The sequence below is a fragment of the Lissotriton helveticus genome, chromosome 11, assembly GCF_964261635.1.
Source record: "Lissotriton helveticus chromosome 11, aLisHel1.1, whole genome shotgun sequence".
Taxonomy (NCBI): domain Eukaryota; kingdom Metazoa; phylum Chordata; class Amphibia; order Caudata; family Salamandridae; genus Lissotriton; species Lissotriton helveticus.
The window spans coordinates 547,551,472-547,574,937 of record NC_136072.1 but is presented as its reverse complement, the minus strand read 5'-3'; the positions used below and the strand labels follow the sequence as shown (position 1 = coordinate 547,574,937).

The following is a 23,466-nucleotide window of genomic DNA, read 5'->3' as shown; positions in this document are numbered from 1 at the left end:
ACATGCAGCAGCACAGGTTGCAGACATAATGTTGGGCGCCCAATGCAATCCTATGGAGTTTCTTCTTTTTGGAAACAGGCTGCAGGCGTCGAACCAGAGGGTCTAGCCAGAACACCAGCGACAGCTTAGGTAAGTTGAGGTGTTGGTGGTCACAGGGGCCCCGCTGGTCGAGCTCACCAAAGCCAAGTGGCTGCGGGTGCAGGGGTGCCTTTAGACATTGGAAATCTTCTTACAGGGCTGGTCGCAGTGGGTGGGGACCCTTCAGGTTCACTCTGCAAGTGCTTTTGTGGGGTTCAGGAGAGGTCGGCCAACGCTGGATTAGGGGTCCTGGTCGCTGGGGAGACTTCACTGGGCAGTTGGGCCACTCAGTTTTTGCCATGGGTGTCTGGTGCAGAGTGGGCACAAGTCACGGATTCGTCTGGATCTGGAGCCTTTGTTGTTGGTTTCTTCTGGACAGGTCCGCTGTCCATGGGGGATGAAAGTCTTTTTTGAAGGCAGGAGCCCTCCAAGAGGTTTCAGAGATCGCTGGCTGCAAGACAGGTCGCAGGTTCATCAACGCTGGAGCCAGACCAATAGGGCTGGGGCCAAGGCAGTCATCATCTTCAGTCTACTCTGCAGGGCTGTCTTCTTTCTTCGTAGGTTGTTACAGATTTAGTTTCCAGGTGTAGGGGGCCATCTAAAAACTATTTAGCTGGGTTTTAGGTGAGTAGCAGGTAGGGCCAATGGGCACCTTGTCTGGGTTGACTACAACCTCTATTATGCCACCCTCCTGAGGGAGGGTGGCATAGACCTAGCCCTGATTAGAGGGGTCTCCCCATCTTCAAGATGGCAGGGACTGAAAGATGTGCTTCACCTCACCTCACCTCTCCTAACTTCGGGGTGGAGTTGGCAGAGGAGGGCACACCTACTCTTCCTACGTTTTCCTGTCCAAATTGGGGGGTAAACCCGGGGCTGCCATCTGCTGCTAGCAGCAAAAGCTGGGGGTCACATTACAAAGGCAGCAGGCCTTTGAAGCTCCCCTCTTCGAGGGCTGGCCCATCCTGGGCCCAGGATGTGAATTGTTTCTGGTCTCAGAGAGCAAGGGCTCTCTACCCAGGGGTCCAGAAACATATCTGGTGGTGGCTAGCTGCCTACAGCTGGTCAGAGACCACACAAGGGTTGGTAGGGATTCAGGAGACACCACTGAGGTGATGTCTGGGTACATGGTACAATAAATCCCACACTGGCATCAGTGGGGATTTATTAAAAGGAGAAGTTTGGTACCAATCACTCTTGTATTCAGTGAAGCCATCATGGTGCTGTGAAACTTGAGTTGTTCAGTTCCTAGCTCATGTACTCTTCATGGCTGCACTGGCACTTACAATATCAGGAAATGGTGCCCATATTGTAGGGGCATATCTGTTCATGCACATATGTCCTCATCTGTAGTATAGTGCACCATGCCTTAGGGCTGTGAGGCCTGCTAAGCGGTTGACTTACCTATGCTGTCAGGCAGTGGTAGCTGGATGGCACCCAGGCAGGGTGCCAAGTTGACTGTCATTTTCTCCCTCACAGTGGGCATGCATGCTGCAGAGGCAGTGACATTCTCACAGTGAGGGGGGTCCCAAGGGACCCTCTTCTGCCCCCAGGCCCTAGGTACCCAGGGCACCATTTACTAGGGACTTACAGTGGGCAGAAGTACCAATTGTTTTTTTTTTTTTTTTTTAGGGAAGAAGCGCTGGCCCAAGGAACCTTGTTGACAGGGACTCTGTGCACAACATTTGAAACCACATCAAAACCAGGCGAAAAGTGGTGGGACTTATCCTGCAAAAAAAGCACTTTCTCACAGCTAATTCAGAAAAAGAAATACATTTTTATAAAATAATTTTTCAACTAATGTCATTTGTGGATTTACTTTGTGGAGTCACCTATTAACTAAGTGGTATCAGCAAATGCAAAGTCTTGTATCCCACCGTTGAACCACCAAAGTAGGAAGCTGGCGCTCTATATAGTAGCATCACAAAATAAAATGATGGACGGAGTGTTGAAAATTTTCAAACACTCACCCCAGTCACAGATCTGGGTTTCATCCACTGTTATTTTGCTCGCCAAGTCGCCCCAGTTTGGACCCAGCCATATGCAAATCCATCTTGACCCTGCTTCCCATGGGAACAGTCCAGCCTGTACTGCCAAGCCAGGTCCTCCTTGGACCGGAAACAAGCATCCCGGACTGGTGTGGGGGAATCACCCTTCATCAGCCAGGCTAGCTTCAATCCAATGGTGCAGCGAGCAAGGAGCCCACGCCTGGGCACACCCTTAGCCACTTAGGACGCACATAGCAACATCACAAAATAAAATGATGGACGGAGCGTTGAAACTTTTCAAACACTCAACCCCAGTCACAGATCTGGGTTTAATCTATCATGAAGTCACCTATTGGACAAGTGGTATCAGCAAATGCAAAGTCTTGTATCCCACAGCTGAACCTCCAATGTAGGAAGCTGGCGCTCTATATAGTGGACCAAAATGAGGTACACTGTGTAGAGTCCAGGTAACTCTTATTGGTTTACAGAGCAAAAAATTATATCACTTAATGAGCTCTTTTGCAGTAGTGTGGGCAAGCAGTTTAGGCTCATCAGAAGGTAGTGATAAGCATTTGCTGTACTCACAGAGACAATAAATGAAACACCCTCAACAATAAATCAGAGACCAATTTAGAAAACGAAGTCGTATTTTTATGTAATTTTTGATACCAAAGACTTCGTTATCAAGGAAGTCCTTTTTTTAAAATATCTATTTTTAAAAGTAAGTAAAATGTTCACTTAAATGAGTCTTAACGTAGCACTGTTTTCCTATGGGGGGGAAAGGGCATATGGTGCATTCTGTTATTTTCAGTCGGTTTCTGGGTGTCTCCTTTTGAACTTAGGGTTGTAGGGGCCCATGGTCCAAGGTACCACCAGCAGTTACTCATTACTTGCCCTGGGGCAGAAGTGCTAGTCAGGTGTGTAGCTCTGCTAGCTATAGAAAGAATGGGGGTCACCTAAAAACAGGCGGCAGAGGGGGACATTGGGACAAGTCTGGGAGCTCCAATAGAGGGCTCGGGCATCAGGGTCCTGGGAAGAAGAAAGTACAGTAGATTCTCGGGTACCCGAGCTGGGGGGCTCAGATGCAGAGTAGACAGGTCAGCTGGGATGTGTGCGTTAAAGGCCCTCACGGTAGTTGGCCTCGTCGGTTGAAGGTGCAGGAATCAGGACTCCCCGGTTGAAGGTGCAGGAATCAGGACAGCTGAACCACTCTGTAAGTGGGTCTCTGCGGGCTGATGTCCATCGATGGCTGCTTGGTCTCATTGCAGTGTGAGTCCAAATTGGCCTCTCATGGGTTTTGTTTGCTGCAAGTGACCGGTAACCCAGGTATTCGTTCTGTGAAGCTCCGGTCAGTCCTTGGTCCTGTCACTCAGTGAAGGGAAAGATCTGATCTTCAGGAGCACAGGTACCTCTTCCTGGGTGGCTGCTGAGTCGGGCTAACCGGGAAGCTGCAACACAGGAAACCAGACTTTGCTTCGTCTGTGCCTGTGGACGGCAGCGGAGTAGCTCCTCTACTCCAAGGGACATTGCTGAAAATTTGCGAATGACTGGCAGTCTACTGGGGTTCTTGCAGATACTTAGCTACAGGACGAGTCACTTGGTCATGACTGTCGAGACTGGTGCAGGCAGGCAGGGTTTGGCTCCAAAAGTCCACAGTAGTCTTCAGTTACTGTGGCCCCCCTTTGTCCTCTTCTTTTGGATCAGTCAAATCCAAGTTCCTGGCATTAGGGTGCCCCTAAATACTCAATTTAGAGGCATTAAGGGGAGTGACAGGTAGTAGCCAATGGGCTTCTTACCGTTAGGGTGACTACACCCTCTATATGACCAATTCCTGTGGAAAGTGGGCATAACCCTGACCCAGTGAGCCAAATTCCATCAAAAACCAAGATGGTGGAATTATAGTTTTCATGTTCACATCAGGTAGCCCACCTTAGGGGTGGTACCAGCCTGACTGGGAATGCTCCTTCTGACTAGCTAATTTCCCCACCTGCCCTGGTGTCAAATAGGCCTCAGGGCAGGGAGGCGGAATCTCTCAAGTCTAGGGGAAGCGGGGAATATGTCACTTTACTCGGCACACGTTTACAGCGCGTGCTATTACCCTGCATTTTTTACACCGCAAAATCGGTTACAATGCATGGCTTGAAGACGCATTCCATTACAACGCAATTTACTATTCTAGCTCTACCGGGGCGCTGTAATGGGGAATATGTTGTAATGGTTTGCGGTGTAAAGCCCTGCGTTGTAAAATATTTTGCGGAGTAAAATATGGGGGGTAATGGACTACATTGTAACGCAGTCGTAAAGGATGTTTACTGGAAGCAGGTCGCATATCAATGGCGGCAGAGGCCTTTGAAGCATCCTGTCTTGATACGCTGTTTACTTAGCCATCCTACTTGGAGGAGGGGACACCTTCGGCCGGAGCAGGCATTGTGTCTGCCCTCAGAGTACGAGCTCTCACCTGCAGGGGGATAGAAACCTTTCTGTGATGGCAGGCATCAGCCAGCCAGTACACTAGTGACTGCTAGATTTTCAAGGTGCACCTCTAAAGTGCCCCCTGGGTCATGTATTAATAAATGCATCACTGGAAACAGTGTGGGCTTATTAATACGAGAGGTGTGATAGCAAACCTCTTTAGTTTCAGTGAAGCCATCGTGTAGCTGGGGAACTCATAATCACCAGTGCCCAGTACATATACTCAAGATGGCTTCCCTGTTCACTGGCAATGTCCAAGAATCGACATGAACATCACAGGGGCATATCTGCTCATGCCGATATGTCCTCACACGTAATATAATGCACCCTGCCTTAGGGCTTTAAGGTCTGCTGTAGGGGTGACTTACTTATATTACATGCAGTGTCTGCAAACGTGGCACACAGGAGTTGTGCCATGTCTTATCTTCACTTTTCTCAGAACCATGTCACGCAGCCTGCAATGGTAGTATGCATGAGTGGAGTGAAGGGTCTCTCAGGATTCCACAATACATGCTGCAGCCCTTCGGGGCCTTCTTTAGTCCCCCTGCCTTAGGTACCAGGGGTACCCTTTACTTGGGACTTACAGGGGGTGCTAAAGATATTGCCAACTGAGGGAACAATTGTACAGTTTTAGGGAAATAGAACTGGCACCGGGGACCTGGACAGCAGGAACCCAGTACATGTCTGTCAAAATTGCATCAATTGCCAGGCAAAAAATGGAGGTGACCATGTCACAAAGGGGCACTTTCCGACATTCACTACATGGATGCTGCCAAATTTTTTTTAAGGTGCCATCAGTTTTTTCTGAACAATCTCAGACAATTTCCAACCAGTTGAGAAGAAAAAGAAACAGAACGTGTATGCTAATTTTCCTCATCTCCCCCCCCCCCCCGGTTTGGCTGGGGCACAAATCCTGAAATTTTTCAGTTTTGTTTTGCTGCCTTTGCCTGCAAAATGTTAACTGATTCTGCCATTGAATACAAGTAGTCAGGCCACAGAATTTCACAACAACAGGTAATCAGGCCAGGGTTTACTACAATATAACAATATTTATGCCCAGGTGTGCCATGTTGCAGATATGATCAGTCCCATGTGTGTCACAACATATAAACAACTTCTTGTGCAGATTCCACACCTGATGAAGTTTGGCAAGGACGGGTCCGGTCTTCTCCTTTTCTTCATATTTTTCCACCTTGGACTGAAGGCGTTTGTAGTCTTGCAGAGTCTGCTCACGTCTCTTCACCGCCATGTTGAGACTGGGGAAGACGCTGCTATACCTGGCAGAGCAGAAGAGAGCAAAGCATGAAGAAAGTGGCAGGAAATGTGGTCAGCTCAAGTGTGCTACAGCGTTCCTGCAATCAATGGTCTGAAACTGAAGGGCAAGACTCCTGTCCACAGATGACAGATACAACACCAGCAGCAGCAGCAGCAGTGCAAAATTCCCTCAGACACAGAACAGGTACACTACAGAAAGCAGTAGTGCAAACACACTCACACACAGCAGAAGTACAGCACCAGCCGGAGCAGTGTAGGTTTATCTTACACATAGCACAGGTGAATAATCAGTGCCAACCTCTCTTGTACACAGCTGATGTAATGTGCAGTAGTTAAGCTCTCAAACAGTGCAAGCTACTGTTACTCAGACAACAGGGAAAGAAAGACATTAAGAAAGAAAGACAAAGACAGAAAGAACGGAAAGAAGGAAGATAAAGACAGAAAGAAAAAGACAGAAAAAGAAAAAGAAAGAAAGACATACAGATAGACAGACAGAAAATGACTAGAGTCAGCAGCAGTGAATTATTCTGTTTCGCCTAGAGAAGTTGTGACAGTATTGCAAGATACATCCACACAGAGAACAGCAACATCAGCAGCAGGAGATCAGAGGTTCTTAACCTTTGGTTCGTGGACCCCTGGACCTATGCTAATTTTCTTCTTATTGTAAGGTTGATACAACTAGCTCATATAATATCTAGCAGGTCCTGCAAATACTCTGAGTATCTTGATCTCAGACCCCTCTGTATTAGCTTGTGGATGTGGCCCCCATAGGTCCACTGGGAAATGATTTGAAGTACTATCACCTACTTTTTCAGTGGCTCCAAGACTGTTTTCTGGATTTGGTTCACCTGTGGAAAAAGATAACTGCTTTAGGCACTGTGTGCAGGTATAGAACATAGTACTGACAGCATCCAACTAAAACTGTGGTATACATGCACTTGTTAAATCACATTGCCTACAGATGGAATGGTTCACTACACCAGGACAGCAGTGGATGACAGTACAAAAAGCAGACGCCTAGGCCAGAATTAAGAGCGCAAGGTACCAGCAGGATGCAATCTCTGCACATGTAATTACTGTTACTGTGGGATAACACCACACCAGTAGCGTGCAAATAGGAGTTAAACCTCTTGGATTGACGAATTAATGTGCAGACAAAGAACTCTCCACCGGTATTCTGCAATGCACTCTCTATTCTGAGGCGTTTAATGCACGCTCTAAGCAGGTGGTAAATGTGTGCATGGAATTCTGTTTGGAGGGAGAAGGGTGAGAGGAGTACGGGAGGCAAGGCAAAGGTAGGTTGGGTGAGGCCAGGTCCTGAGACCTGGCTGCAGGAAGAGCGGGTCAGTTGGGATCAGGCAGAGAGGAATTCCATACAGGAAATCTGCGCTGCCTAACTCGTAATCAGGGCCCTAAACCAAAATATGCACTTCTAGGGACAGAATGACAGATCTTCCCATACAGAAAATGTAAGAAATTGGGTTGCTGGTTGACCGGGGAGTGAGCCAAGGTCAAGCAGCAACCACAATCCTCGTCATAGTAAGGCACAAACAAACTCAAAATTAATCCGTGCTCACCTCATTGGTAGCTTGGCACAGAGCAGTCAGGCTTAACTAAGAGGCAATGTGTAAAGTATTTGTGCAACGCTTCAAACAGTAAAACAGAGAAAACACACCACAAATGGACCCCACAACAGACTTACAAAAATAGAGCAATTTTTAATAAATAAAACAGGAAGAAACCGACAGAAATCTGATTAGTAGAACTGAAGATATTTGATTTTAGAGTTTTTCGAAAAAATAGCGCCAAGAAGCCCAAAACGCCAATTGGGGATATCTGGTCGCATTGGACCGGGACCAAGTCACAAGTTCAGGCTGACCACGATGGAGCATGGCCTAGCTCCTTAAATACTGGTTGCGGAACATTGCGTGGATCCGGGTCGATGATGAGCCATGCAGCCGAAGCGATGCTTCAGGTCCAAGATGTGGCGAGGCTGCGGTGAGACGTCCGGATGAGTCGTCGTCGCAGGGCCGGCCGACAGGGCTTGCGATGCCAAGTCCAGCGTCTGGTATGCAGGGCACAGCTTGTGATGCGTGGCTCCAAGAGGGATACAAGGACCTGGGCTGTGGATGCGCCACACCGTCTGGGTGATGTGTCAGTTCGGAGAACTGTGGTGGGAGATAAGGTTCTTTGTGCCAACCCAATCCATGCAGCAGCAGTGAAGCGTTGGTTCTGCTAGGGGATGAATCGCTCAGCAGAGGAGTGGCATCCGTTACGCTGGCAAACACCTTTGGTCTACTTCCAAGGGTCCAGGACTGGGATGGCACAACTTGGCAGGGTAGACTCACAGATGGCACAGTCCAGGTACAGGTGCAAGGTGTTTGAAAGCCGGTTATGTCCCTGAGCCTTCAGATCAGGAGGGTAGTCAACTAGATCTTGGAGTCACTCTTCGATCTGGGTTCAACAGATGCCGGTCCAGTCGTTCTCACCCAGGCAAGAGGGCAGCAGGTAGCATGTCCGCACACCAAAGCAAGAGTCCAGCAGAGTGGCAGTCCTTCAGAAGCACAAAAGCCCTTCTTCCTGGCAGAGTATCCACAGATCCAGAAGTGTCCTGAAGTGGTGGTGTCTGCGGTCTTTCTTTCATGGGAAACAACCATTACAACGCAGTCATTACAACGTGACTGCATTTACATTGCATGCCATTACAATACATGCATTACAACGCATGCCATGACAATGCATGCCATGACAATGCATGCAATGACAGCGCATGCCATAACAGCGCATGCCATAACAGCGCATGCCATTACAGCGCATGCCATTACAGCGCATGCCATTACAGCGCATGCCATTACAGCGCATGCCATTACAGCGCATGCCATTACAGCGCACATCATTACAGCACATACCATTACAGCGCACATCATTACAGCACATACCATTACAGCGCATACCATTACCGCGCATACCATTACAGCGCATACCATTACAGCGCATACCATTACAACGCATTATAAGGTAAGTAATGGAGGTTTTTTTGTTTTAGGGTGTGTATGGGTTTGGGGGTACATGGGGATAGTAATTTGTACCCCTACACTATCCAACACTTACCCTACTGTTGCACTCACTGGAGTGGGAATAGGACTTTTTACCCCGACACTATCCAACACTTACCCTACTGTTGCACTCACTGGAGTGGGAATAGTCATTTTACCCTTACACTATCCAAAACATACCCCACTGTTACCCTAGACGTATTATGTGTTGTAATGGTATGCGCTGTAAAGGTAGTTTTTAAAAATGCGTTGTAATGGCATGCGTTGTAAAATCGTGCATTGTAAAGGTAGCTGCGATGTAAAAACCGCATTGTAGAGGCATGTGTTGTAATTGTTTGTGTTGTAACATCATATATTCTTCTTTTATACACAGTTGTGCCTTTGGCTTGGGGAAAAACTTCTAGAGGCATCCCTTTGAAGTACACCAATGCCCTGCCTTCCCTGGTTCCAGACTCTACAGGGGGTATGCAGCTCTTTGTGTGGTGACTGGACACTGTCAGGAACCGGCGTATGTGCCTACCGAAGGTATAATTAAGGGAGGACTACATCTCCCATGCTGCATAGCGGTAAGGGGACGGACCGGGAAAGCATATGGTTAGTGGAGAGGCAGTGGATCTTGCACGTGATTTGTCCCCTGGAGTCTGCTGTAAGTGGACGTCCTGTTTTCCGCGGAACTGCAGCAGAGTTCGTTGTGGTGCGGAGTGTGTTCGTGGTGTACGCTTTGCGGCTGCGAAGCGTAGGTCCGGGAGTGCTCAAAGGAGCCAATTCGGCTGAAGCTGTACCGGCTGGTATAGCGACTGTATTTCATGTGAGGCCCTAGGAGACGCTGGATTTCCCCCTCCGCGCCCTCACAAGGATAGAAAGCATCAAACACTCGGCTGAGTGTTACCCCGGATATTCAGGGGAGGATTGTTCTTTGTTTGGCTTGAGATTCGGTCGGGAGATGCAGGATTGCCCCCTCCCTGACCTCATCAAGCAGTCTGCTTGCCAGTGTTGTTGGATTCAGGGAACTGAGAGTCGGGAGACGCGGGATGGCACCCTCCTGGGACTCTTAGATAGTTCTCTGAGTTTAGAGGCTTGCATCAACCTATATCGCGGAGAAGCAGCGATATAGCCCTTAATAGCCGCGGACCTGCGGTAAGGCAATCTTGTTTTCTTAATTCTTGCCCTTTTTTTTTGCCAGACATCTTGGGGGAGCTACGCTCAACGCCAACCAGGGAGGTAGCAGATGACTGGCTATCCTTGTACATAACTTTGGTGCTGATTGGAGAAAAGTAAACTTACCTGTTCAAGGAGAATTGAGAGATGGTAGCACCCGTATTTATTTTTTGGAACTTGTGAGCGTGTTGTTTTTGGTACGTATGGGTTCTGGGTCGTGTATGAGTAATGGGACCAATGGAATGTGGTACTAGGGTAATGTTATTCTCGCTCTTCTCTCTCAGATCAATCAAGTAGCAGATGAGAGAAGAATCTCAGAAAGGGAAGGGTCACCTCCTGAGCAAATATCAGGTACTGTCTAAACCCAGATTAACAGTACAAGAGAGCAGGAAGAGAAGGAGTGTGTATTAACGTATGTCCTCTTTTGTTACAGGTTTCCCTATCCCTGCTGCTCCTACCCCTACCTATCCCTCGCCTGACTGCCTTTGTGCTCTGGATGTTTTAGAAAGTCAGAGTGCAGGGACGTCAGGAGGTGGACCCCTTTTGAGCATCGTTCCGACCTCGAGGAGCCAGCAGCCGTGACAGAATCACGTGCCCACGTAAACATCTCCTCCCGGTCGGAAGGATCCTCAAATATGGCCACGATGGATGACGTGCTCCAGGCCCTGCTGCTAGTACAGCAGGACCTGGCTACGTCAAAAGTAGAGACCGCAGCATTACGAGAAAAAATAGACCGTCAAAAGGGAACCCGTTTGATGCGTCAGCAGGGGCTCGTCAGATTCAGGTGACAGTCCCTCCCCCTATACCATTGGCCAGCCCCGAAAGATATTCGGGGGATCCGCAGAAAATACAGGCTTTTCGGACACAGATCACTCTTCATTCTCGTGTAGGCCAGCCTCATTCCCCACGAATCTGTCTCGGGTGGCATTTGCCATTTCTTATTTGTCAGGAGATGCTGCCAATTGGGCGGTGCCGTTCGTCAGAAACGACGATCCTATTCTTAATGACTGGTCTGCTTTCCGTAAGGAGTTTGAGCGGGTGTTCGACCGAAGAGCAACCACTCTCAGTGCAGACCGGGAGCTTTTAGAGCTTCGTCAAGGAAGAAAAGATCTGGTTACCTACATGACCACCTTCAACCGGTTGGTGGCTGAAACCGCCTAGCCGGAAGAAAAAAGGATGGCGTTGCACTATCAAGGTCTGTCTGACAACTTGAAGGATGTGCTTGCTCAGATTGACCCCCAACCTTCGACCTGTGTCGATCTGATCAATCTCACCCTCAGCCTCGACCATCGTTTAGCAGAAAGAAGAGGCGATCGTCGGAAACACAATAGGAACTCAGGGAGCATGGGGCCGATGCTTCAACCAACTACTGTAGCGAGAGACAGCGCCCCCGAACCTATGGATGTAGGTGCGATACGCGCGCCGTTGTCTAGGGCAGAAAGAGAGAACCGCCGTACACAGGGGCTCTGTATGTACTGTGGAAAGAGAGGGCACTACGTTAAGGAGTGTCCTGTGAAACTGAAAAAACCTAGGGCATACTTTTCAGGAAAAAAGGTAGCACTCACATCCGGAGAGCTAGGAAAGACCGAAGAGACAGAAATAGCCAGTAAAGAATGGAGGCTGACTTCCTTAGCGACTACCAAAGTTAAACCAGCAGTCACTCATATTTTATTATCCACTTTACTGCAAACTAAACAGCAACAGCATACAGTGTGGAGCATGATAGATTCTGGGGCTACAGGGAATTTCGTAGACGAGGGATTGGTGCGTCGTTTGGGTTTGGGACGGGTTCCACACACGAATCCTGAGACGGTATTGGCGGTGGACGGTACCCCGTTGAAGTCTGGTCCCATAACCGAACGTACGGAAGAAGTTGTGTTGATCCTAGAAGGCAGCACGATAAAACATGTGGAAAGTATTGTGCTAAATATCATAGAGGCTCCCCAATATGAGATCAATTTGGGGATACCCTGGTTAGAACGGCACAACCCATCCGTTGACTGGAGGACAAACAACGTGAGTTTTGTTTCTGAGGAGTGCCAGGATACCTGCAACAGCACACCTCCATCGCATACGCTAGCATTGGCTCGGGTTTTGCATCTTGCCACTGCAGTTGAAAAAGATACTATCCTGCCCACAGCCTACGAAAAGTATAGAGAAGTGTTCAGCGAGATCAAGGCCGAAGTACTCCCTCCCCATCGGGAGTACGACTGTCGGATAGATCTGATCGATGGTGCTATAGTCCCTGCCTGTAGGGTATATGCGTTATCAGACTTAGAAACTAAACATCTACAGGAATATCTGACGCATTTTAGTGCTATTGGTTTTATCCGACCATCCAGATCCCCGGCGGCCTCGCCCCTGTTTTTCACGTCGAAAGCCAATGGGGAACTGAGAACATGTATTGACTATCGCCAACTGAACAAACAGACCATTCGGAATCGTTACCCACTTCCACTCATCCCGGTATTGTTGGATCAGGTGAGGGAGGCAGTGATCTACACACGGTTGGACCTCCGTGGCGCCTATCACTTGGTCAGGATACGTGAGGGGGATGAGTGGAAGACTGCATTCAAAACCCGATACGGTCTCTTCGAATATCTAGTAATGCCGTTCGGGTTGTGTAACGCCCCGGCGGCATTCCAGTATTTCCTCAACAACGTGTTGAAAGAGTACATAGACCAGTTTGTCATCGTATACATTGATGACATCCTGGTCTATTCTGTCTCCCGGGCCCAACACGTCAGCCATGTCGTTCTGATTCTGAAGAAACTGTTGGAGAACAGTCTCTACTGTAAACTCAGCAAGTGCAAGTTCAGCGTAGTCACAGTAGAGTTTCTCGGTGTTATATTGACTCCGAAGGGTTTCAGTATGGCTGAAAGAAAAATAGAAGCAGTACGATCGTGGCCGGTGCCTACAAGTGTGAAGGAGGTGCAGTGTTTCCTTGGTTTCGCCAACTATTATAGACGGTTCATCTCTCAGTTCTCCTTGTTAGCCGCCCCTATAACTAAATTACTGAGGAAAGGGGTGCCCTTCAGATGGAATTCCGAAGCCATGGAGGCTTTTGAACGTTTGAAACAGGCGTTTGTTACGGCTCCAATCCTGAAACATCCTCACTTGGAACTACCGTTTGTGGTGGAATCGGATGCATCCGACTCGGCGGTGGGGGCCGTCTTATCACAAAGAGACGGGACAATTGCATCCTGTTGCATTTCTGTCTAAAAAACTCAACTCCGCAGAGACTAATTATACTATCTCTGAAAAAGAACTGCTAGCTATAAAACGGGCATTCCAGGAGTGGAGGCATTACTTGTGGGGAACACAACACCCAATCACGGTTTATTCTGATCACCGGAACTTGCAGTTCATGAAGACCGCTCAACACCTCTCCCACCGCCAGATGAGGTGGATGTTGTTCTTCGTGGAGTACAACTTCATAGTGACCTTCCGTCCAGGATCAGAGAACAGGAAGGCGGATTCCCTCTCTCGGCAAGGGGGTGAAGCGCTTGAATCCCAGGAGGAGCATCGAGCTATCATTGCACCGGAGAAAGTTGTGTGCCTGGTGACAGCTGAACACCTCATCGAACATGTCCAAGGAGAACGGAGTCAGGCTCAGTGGCAGGTGTGGGCAAACATGAACGGACTCCGAAGTATTAAACACGGTATACCATTGCATGACGGGAAATTATATCTTCCCACACACGAACTGAGGATGAAGGCCTTCAATTGGTGCCATAATGACGTACTTGCGGGACACCCAGGAAGCAGAAAAACACTGCATCTAGCAAAACGTCATTTTTGGTGGGAGACCATGACGAAAGATGTGGTGAGCTGGATAAATCAATGTGACACCTGTGCACGGGCAAAAAGGGATCACTCTAAAAGCCGAGGAAAACTCATGCCTCTACCCACTCCATCTCGTCCCTGGCACACAATCAGCATGGACTTTGTCGTGGGCCTTCCAACAGACCAAGGGTGCAATGCCATTATGGTAGTGGTGGACAGCTTAACAAAAATGGGCCATTTCATCCCTTGCAAAAATCTGCCAACGGCCAGTCAAACAGCCCAGTTGTTACTCAACCATGTGGTGTGGATCCACGGTATTCCAAGGGTGATCATCTCAGACCACAGTTTGTGGCACAGTTTTGGCACATGTGGTGTAAAGCTCTACAGGTGGAAGACGCCCTATCCACCAGCTTCCATCCACAGACCGACGGACAGACCGAGCGACTGAACCAAACGCTCAAGCAATATCTGCGGTGTTATTCGGAGGAGGCTAGTCAGTCATGGGTCTCTATGCTATGACTTGCGGAACTGTCCTATAATAATGCCTGGCATAGTTCGATAGGGGAAACACCGTTAAAAGCAAACACAGGTTTTCATGCGAACACTCTGCCATTAACTGTACCTGAGGAAGTGCAAAATCATCCTATGGTGGCCGCACACGTGAAGGCTCTTCTGGCAACACACAAGCGTATCCGAAAATCGTTGGGCCATGCCAAGACCACTTACAAAAAATGGGCCGATAGACACAGACAAGAAGGCCCTCAGTATGAAGTGGGAGACAAGGTTTGGCTGTCTACGAAGAACATCAGTTTCCGTTACCGTAGCATTTTTCATCCGCGTTTCATCGGTCCATATGCCATAAGCCGAAAAATCAATCCGGTGGCGTACAAGCTGAAGTTGCCTGCCTCCATGAGAATACATCCGGTGTTCCACTGCAGTCTGTTAAAACCCGCCGGTTCAGCACGGCGCAAGGCCGCTCCTCCTATCCAGGTGGGTGATCAATCGGAATACGAGGTGCGTCGCATCCAGGATTCCAGGTTTCGCCATGGGAAGCTGTGGTTTTTGATCTCATGGAAGGGGTATCAGCCGGAGAATGATTCATGGGAACCGTGTGAGGATGTCCATGCCGCGCGATTGATCCGCATGTTTTATGCCCGTCACCCTCATAAGCCGGGCGCTAGGAGGCACAGGGAAGGGGGGCGTACTATCAGGAACCGGCGTATGTGCCTACCGAAGGTATAATTAAGGGAGGACTACATCTCCCATGCTGCATAGCGGTAAGGGACGGACCGGGAAAGCATATGGTTAGTGGAGAGGCAGCGGATCTTGCACGTGATTTGTCCCCTGGAGTCTGCTGTAAGTGGACGTCCTGTTTTCCGCGGAACTGCAGCGGAGTTCGTTGTGGTGCGGAGTGTGTTCGTGGTGTACGCTTTGCGGCTGCGAAGCGTAGGTCCAGGAGTGCTCAAAAGAGCCAATTCGGCTGAAGCTGTACCGGCTGGTATAGCGACTGTATTTCATGTGAGGCCCTAGGAGACGCTGGATTTCCCCCTCCGCGCCCTCACAAGGATAGAAAGCATCAAACACTCGGCTGAGTGTTACCCCGGATATTCAGGGGAGGATTGTTCTTTGTTTGGCTTGAGATTCGGTCGGGAGACGCAGGATTGCCCCCTCCCTGACCCCATCAAGCAGTCTGCTTGCCAGTGTTGTTGGATTCAGGGAACTGAGAGTCGGGAGACGCGGGATTGCACACTCCTGGGACTCTTAGATAGTTCTCAGAGTTTAGAGGCTTGCATCAACCTATATCGCGGAGAAGCAGCGATATAGCCCTTATTTTATTCTTTTTTTTTTTTAAAAGACCTTTATTACACACTTAAATCAAGACACAATTGAGTGCCTACAACCTCTGGGGCCGGCCTCAAACATTTCAGCGATAAAGGTGGAAAGTGGAAATTTACACAGTCGTTTAGCCGGCATCCCTGAGGCCCGGCGGCAACCATTCCTTGCGTGCATCTTTACTTTGGCAATTTTGTCGGAAGTTACAAAGGTCTGCTTTTAACCGTAGAACCAAACAGTACCAAACAACAAGAGCACAGCCATCGAATAAAACCACAAAGTGTTCCCAGAGGGTAGACAGACCCATAGCCATCATCAAATCATCTTAACATAAGTGACGTAGTCCAGGACCCCTCCCGGCTCCTCCCTTTCATGCAACAGTCAGGCGTCCACCAAGGCTAGAGAACTCATCAGCACACATTCCCTCGGTAAAATTCTAAAACTCAATCCAACAAACCCTCATCCAAATCTTCTCCCGGAGGTTCGCAGATGTCTCCTCTGTACGTGTTCCATGCCCCCCAGATCAGACCCCATTTCCTGGGGCAACCCCTCCGGACAAACACCGCCTTCTCCGCCACCATTGCGTCATCCATATCGCTGCACCAATCTCTCAGCCTGGGCACCACAGGTGATCCCCACAGTTTAGCCACATTGCGCTTCGCAACCATCAGGCCCAACACCACCCAGTCCCGCTGTCGATGGGTCAAGTCCGTGGCCTCCCAAATGTTCAGCAAGCAGCAGCGCGGGTCTAACCGCAGGGAAACACATTCACAGTCTGAGAAATAGTGCGTAACACCGCTGTCCAATACCCTGCCAGCCTCCCGCAATCCCAAATGGTGTGGTAGAATGTCCCCCGTTCTCCGCATCCGCGGAGGCAGTACTCCTGATCAGCCTTTCCTATTTTGTACAAAACCGTCCTGGTATAGTACGTACGGTGCAGGACTTTCAACTGCACCAGCTTAAGCCTGGATGGAATCGCCGACTCGCAAGGTGATGAGAGAGCCTCCTGCCACTCCGAGTCATCAAGGTCACCTATGTCCGCCACCCAACTGGAGCGCAATTTGGACAACAAGTCAGGGAGATTGTTAACTAGTTTCCGGTACGTGTATGAGGTGGCTTTTTGGGGCATGTGCTCGGTCAGCAGGCGGTCCTCAAGAGGGGTAGATTCCTGCAGAGTCGCATCTGCCGGAATGGCCGCCCCCAGTGCGTGCCGTATCTGCATGAATCTGTATCGTTCGGACTCTCCCATACCATATTTGGCCTGTAAGAACCCAAAATCCACGATTCTGTGATTCTTCCAGAGGTCCCCCACCACTGAAATTCCAATGTCGTCCCATGCCTTAAACCCTTTGGTATTGCCCATGTAGCCCAACCTGTGTGAGTCCCATAGGGGTGTCATCTGTGTAACAGTGTGCGCGCATTGCAGGTGCCTGTGTGCTTTATACCAGATTTGGATCGTATGACGTGTCGGGCCCTGTAGCTCAGACGGGACGTTGCGGCTATATAAGTTCCTCAGCAGACCTCTGGGTTCGATATTCTGCCTGTCCGCCATGTAGGCTGGGTCCGTGTGTGGGACATGTAACCAGTAGTTGATCTGTTTAAGGTGGGCAGCCCAGTAATACAGTTCAATACTAGGGAGTGCTATCCCCCCATCGTACCAGTCCCTCACCAGCTTGTTCTGCGCAATGCGGGCCGGTTTTCCATCCCAGAGCAGATTAGAAATTGCCGCCGAGATGGCCTTAAAGTAGGCGGGGGGCACCGGAAACGGCGTATTCTCCAGGAGGTACAAAAAACGAGGCAGAGCCATCATTTTAAACAGGGCAGCTTTGCCCAAAAGAGTAAGTGGAAGGGAGCGCCACACCCTGACATCCCGAACAAATCGCTCCAGGGGGGGTCTCAGGTTCAACGCGTGGAATACGTCCGGACTTGGAGTAATGTAGACCCCCAGATATTTAAAGGGGGCAGCAGTGTACGCTAACGGACAGCCCTTCGGAAGTGGGGGGGGTGGGGGTGGCCAACAAGAACGAATAGCACCGACTTCGCCCAGTTAATTCTATAGCCGGATACTCTCCCGAACTTTTTGCAGACATTGAGCAGTTCCGGGACCGATTTCCGCGGGGCGGTGAGGTAGAGCAGGACATCGTCGGCGTACAGTGATATCCGATCTTCCCACGTTGGTGACCACTGGATACCCTTAATTGATGGTTCCCATCTCACCCAAATCGCCAACGGCTCAAGGATTAACGTAAACAATAGAGGAGATAACGGACAACCTTGTCTCGTCCCACGCCCAAGCGGGAAGGTCCTAGAGATGTGGCCATTTGCCACAACCTGCGCGAGGGGGCTAGTATACAGAAGTCGGACCCACGCACAAAAGCGGGGCCCAAAGCCCATGCGTCGGAGCACCGCGAAGAGATAAGGCCACTCCACCGTGTCGAACGCCATAGTGGCGTCCAGGGAGAGCAGCACCGCTGGTTCCCGTATACTCTCCCTGCGAGCCAGGACCGCCTGTAAACGCCGCAAATTATGCGAGGTATTGCGATTATGCATAAAGCCGGACTGGTCCGGGTGAATTAGAGTGGCAAAGTGGGGGGTCAATCGCAACGCCAATAACTTGGCGAGTATCTTCGGCTCCGCGTTGAGCAGGGAAATGGGGCGGTAGGAAGTGCATTCCTCTGCCACCTTACCGGGTTTATGGATCGGGATGATAGCGGCCAGGCGCTGTTCACTCGGCAGCATTCCCAATTCTAGGCTGTCCTCGAGCATGTTAAGAAGATGGGGGGCAGTCGTCTGGGACGTTTGTTTGTACAATTCCACCGGGATGCCGTTGGGTCCCAGGGCTTTCCCAGACGCCAACGCCTCTGTCGCGTCCCTTACTTCCTGCACGGTAACGTCGGCCTCCAACAAGAGTGCCTCCTCTGGAGAGAGACAGGGGATCGTCAGATCCTTGATGTAGTCATAGGCCTCCTCCGTCGAGAACCCCGCCTGAGGAGCGTAGATAGCTTCGTAATGATCCGCCAGCAGGTTGACAATAACCCCGGGGTCAGAGGTCGCCCGTCCGTCAGGCAGTGTCAGTTGAGCAATAACCCTGCCAGCCCTCTCCTTTTTATCGAGCCAGGCCAACATCTTTCCGGCTTTATCGCCCAGTTCGTATACTCTATGGCGGGTGGCCTGGAGTGACGTCTTAACCGATTCCCTCTGGTACGCCATCCATTCTACGCGGCACAGCCGGACCGCCTGGGCGGCTCCCAGAGATGGATTAGATTCCTGTCTAGAGATGGCCACTGTGAGGGCCTCCTCCAGGGCGCTGAGTTCTTGCTGTTGTGTTCTCTTGTGGGCCGTCACCGACGCAATCGCTTGCCCCCGCAGCACTCTTTTAAACGCTTCCCACAGAGTACTCTGGGAGTCCACTGAGCCCACATTCTCCCGAAAATAGCGCTCGGCAGTAGTGGTGAGTGATTTTTTCAAAGGGGCATGTTGCAAATAACTCGCATGGATCGGAAACGTACGGCATCTGTGCGCGCGGCGACTCGTGTATGTGAGCAGGAGAGGGGAGTGGTCGGAGATACCTCTGGGGCAGATGGCCACTTCTTCGACCCCACTAAGCCCTTCACCGGACATGAACACATGGTCAATCCGTGAGAGGCAATTATGTGTTGCTGAGTAGTATGTGTAATTTCTGTCGAGGGGGTGTTTGTATCGCCAGCAGTCCGTCAATCCCAAGGCGTCTAACAGACCGGAGAGTCGCCCGCCTCCCCGCACCGTCGCAGCCAGTGGGTGTCTATCAAGGGTATGGTCCACCACGTCATTGAAATCTCCCCCTACAACCAGTGTCGCTGTCGGTAATGCAAGGAGGAAGGAGGCTAGTGCAGTGTGAGCTTCGGTGTGTAAGTTAGGCGGGATGTATACTGACACGAAATTAAAGAGCTGGCCTTCCCACTGTACCGTTACCGCTGCGAAGCGGCCCTGAGTGTCCACCCTAGATTGTGTGCATATCAATGGGAAATTTTTGCGTATAAGGATTCCAGTCCCTCTAGAACCGGACGAGAAGTCCGCATGAGTGACGAATTTGTATCCCCACCTGTCCATCGCTCTAGAGGCCGTGCCCACTAAATGGGTCTCCTGCAGCATAACTATCGCCGGTTTACAGCGTTTCAAATATTGTAACACTAGGCCTCGCTTCACCTTATCACCCAATCCCCGAACATTCCATGTGAGTGCCGTCAGTGTTATAGAGCGGGAGGGGCGTGTCACGTGGAACTCAGGTGTATCCCGTGAGTGTGTCGCCATCTGTCAGGGTGTGGTATGAGTCCAGGAGGAATGAACGTAGTTGAGCAACGTCACCTATGAACAGGTCACCCTCATTCAGTGCAGTGTAGCTTGTGCTGTGCCAAACAAAACAACAGGTAAACAAAAAACCTAGAGCTAAAACAACCAACCAAACCCCCCCACCCCCCTCCCTGCCTCCCTGCTGTACGGGTCTGAAACCGCCCGCCTCCCCCAACTTAGCAGAGCGCTTAGTCCCATTCCAACCCAGTGTACTTGCTTGTCGGGGGTGTGTAGCTCTTCAACCCGACGGCAGCTCCAAGCGACCTCAGCCGCCCGGCCCTGTGCAGGGCCCAAGTGTCCACGGGCAATGCCTGATACACGAACGCCGGCCCTCACTCCTCGGAATACTCTCTCTCCTCCAGACCCGGTTCTGCAAATAGGTCTTGGCTATGGCCCTGGGATGGCTCCTGGTCCGGTTGTTGCTGTGAGCCTCTGTCGCGGTGAAATCTACCATCTCGCCTAGGTGCCTCCACACGCCTCCAGCCGTCCAGCCACTCCCTCGCCGCTTCAGGTGTGTCGAAGAACCATGCCCTGTGATTGTCCACGACCCTCAATCGTGCCGGAAATAACATAGAGTATGGTATGTCCCTGTCCCGCAGGCTCTTCTTGACATCGATAAATGTCTTACGTCTTCGGGCCACCTCAGCTGTGTAATCAGGAAAGAACGCTATAGTGGAGTTCAGCACCTTGATTGGGGCGGAATTTCTGGCCGATTGGAGTATGGCATCCCTATCCCTAAAGTTAAAGAGTCTAGCCAGCACTGGCCGTGGCGCCGCCCCAGGTTTCGGCGTCCCCCCCGGGACTCTATGCGCCCTTTCGACAGAGAAGAATCGGGAGAGGCCCTTCGGCTGCAGTTTCGTCGTGATGAGCTCCTCCACATACAAATCCATTGAACGCTTGCCTTCAGATTCCGGAATGCCCAAGATGCGGACGTTTTTCCGTCGTGACCTCCCTTCTTGATCATCCAGGCGGTCTTGTAGCTTCTTGGCAATCGCTTTCAATCGCTCAGTGGCCAGCTGTAGTTCAGAGGTGTCCTCCACCAGCGATTTAGTGACCACTTCCACCTGGGCCACCCGCTCCGTCATTTTGTGGAAATCCGCCCTCAGCAGCCCAACATCAGTAGAGATTGCCCCCACTGTCGCCTGCAAACTCGTAAGCATCTTCATCAGGTCCTCCAACGTCACTTTCTTGGTGCCCTCACCTACCGGACTCTTGCCCCCCGAGGGACGACTCTCCGAGAGATTTGCGGCACTTTTTTCGAAGGCGTATTTTTCCAGCTTCGCCTGCGCAGCCGCGCTTCTGTTACCTCTGTTTGCCATGACTTCAGGTCTTCAGCACGCGGGGGGGCCGCTCCAGAGGACCCTCGAGTCAGAAAATGGCGCCGAACTGAAAGCTCCCTCAATCCTCTTGGTACACTGCACAAGAACGCCGACGGGCAGGGGGCAGCGGTCAGAGCGGTCTCCTCCGGCGTGCGAGGGCCTTTAGTGGACCTCGAAACCCAGGCTCCTGTGTCGCCCTAGGTGGCAGACGTCGTCACAGCCTCCTCCCCTACACGGCCAGAGTCAGAGCCGATCAGTTGCAGGTGCTGAAGCCTCGGGGACGCACCAAGTCTTGTGGCGCAGGTCAGGGGGTGCTGCTCTCGTGGCCAAAAGTCCGGGACTCCGGCTCAGCGCCAGGGATGGTCTTTACTCACAGCCCTGGGGGTCAGGGGCCCCCCACGCACCTCCGCACTGCGAGGCTATTGCACCCTCTGTCGTAGGCAGTCTATTATGCAGGTGTGGCAGTGCGCCCAATGCCCACCGAGTACTCAGCCCCACAGCTCCAACAGTTAATGGCGCACTCCGCCCACGCTCTCCCCGTCCTGGCCTCGTACCTTTTGCCGAGCCGGTCACAGTGCGCACACGGAGCCTCCACGCCCCCAGGCAGTTCGGACGTTCAGGAGGGACACTCCGTCGGGGAACCCCCGCTTGTCACGGCTCAGCACCTTCAGGGGACCATCAGACACTGCAGGGGATGATCGCCGTCATCAGCGCCCACTTCCGGTACAGCCGTCCGTCTCGCGGCCACTTCCGGGCGGGGAGCAGTGGTACGGCAGGCCGGTGCTTTTCCACCCGGCAGGGCCTCCACCGGACCGCACACGTCGCACCAAGTAACCGGGTCCAATTCCGACCGGGGAAGCGCCAGCCGGCGTCGCTGAAGTGTCTCAAGTCGAATCCGTCGCCGGTGATACACTTAACTCGGATTCTGTAGCGGATTATTGCTAAGGAGCTGCCTCGGTGTCAGAGCACTCTCGCTACGCAGCCATCACGGTCGGCTCGTAGCCACGCCCCCCCGATATAGCCCTTATTAGCCGCGGACCTGCCGGTAAGGCGATCTTGTTTTCATAATTCTTGCCCTTTCGTTTTGCCTGACATCTTGGGGGAGCTACGCTCAACGCCAACCAGGGAGGTAGCAGATGACTGGCTATCCTTGTACATAACTTTGGTGCTGATTTGAGAAAAGTAAACTTACCTGTTCAAGGAGAATTGAGAGATGGTAGCACCTGTATTTCTTTTTTGGAACTTGTGAGCGTGTTGTTTTTGGTACGTATGGGTTCTGGGTGGTGTATGAGTAAGGGGACCAATGGAATGTGGTACTAGGGTAATGTTATTCTCGTTCTTCTCTCTCAGATCAATCAAGTAGCAGATGAGAGAAGAATCTCAGAAAGGGAAGGGTCACCTCCTGAGCAAATATCAGGTACTGTCTAAACCCAGATTAACAGTACAAGAGAAATTAGGACAGGATCGGGATCCAATGACTGGAGTTAAAAAAACACTATACTATCTGTTTAGATCTTTAATTTCCTTTCGAAATGAAATGAAAGATCTAAACAGATAGTATAGTGTTTTTTGAACTCCAGTCATTGGATCCTGATCCTGACCTAATTTCGTTCTCCATTCTCTGTTCATCTTATTGGTTTTCACATAGGATACATGTAATAACAAGCTTAGTTGCTGGCTTATCATATCAGCACAGGTCTAAAATAGCAAGACCACAATCTACACCAATCAATTCTGCCCTGAGGAAGCCCGTAATGGGCTGTTTTGCTGGTCATCTTATATTGTGAACACTGGATGTTTACTTTGCCATCATATCAAGAAGACTCATTAAAACTGGACTTTTTTTCTCATTGTTGAAGGACATGTGTTGCAATTTGTTGCTTTGATATATTCCATTCATTATTTTTTTAGTTGCCTCTCCATTTGCTTGTTCTGTATTTATTTAGTTGTAGTCCTGTGGCAGTGGACTCAGGAGGTGGGCAACTTCTATACAGGAATTTAGTTGTACCTAGGTGTATATGTAGGTTGTGCAACATGTAATCCCTTACTGCCATCCCTGTGCTGTTTTTCAACTTCCATGTAAGGCATTCCGATTGCGAAGTTTCGACTGACCCCGGAAAATTACTGCCAAAGGTTCAGGGAGTCAGAAGATCCCCAACCAGTCCTGGGTAGATT

At 50.6% G+C, this 23,466-nt stretch overlaps 1 protein-coding gene across 1 annotated transcript in view; it reads right to left on the bottom strand.

Annotated features, from left to right (window-relative positions):
* BIN3 (bridging integrator 3) overlaps positions 1 to 23,466 on the bottom strand; it is a 184,431-nt gene that overhangs the window by 53,785 nt on the left and 107,180 nt on the right. Inside the window, exons 6-7 of the mRNA XM_078666276.1 lie at positions 6,618 to 6,658; positions 5,671 to 5,812 (exon numbers count right to left, since the gene is read on the bottom strand). Coding sequence (XP_078522402.1) covers positions 5,671 to 5,812; positions 6,618 to 6,658 — 183 coding nt within the window. The remainder of the gene's footprint in view (positions 1 to 5,670; positions 5,813 to 6,617; positions 6,659 to 23,466) is intronic.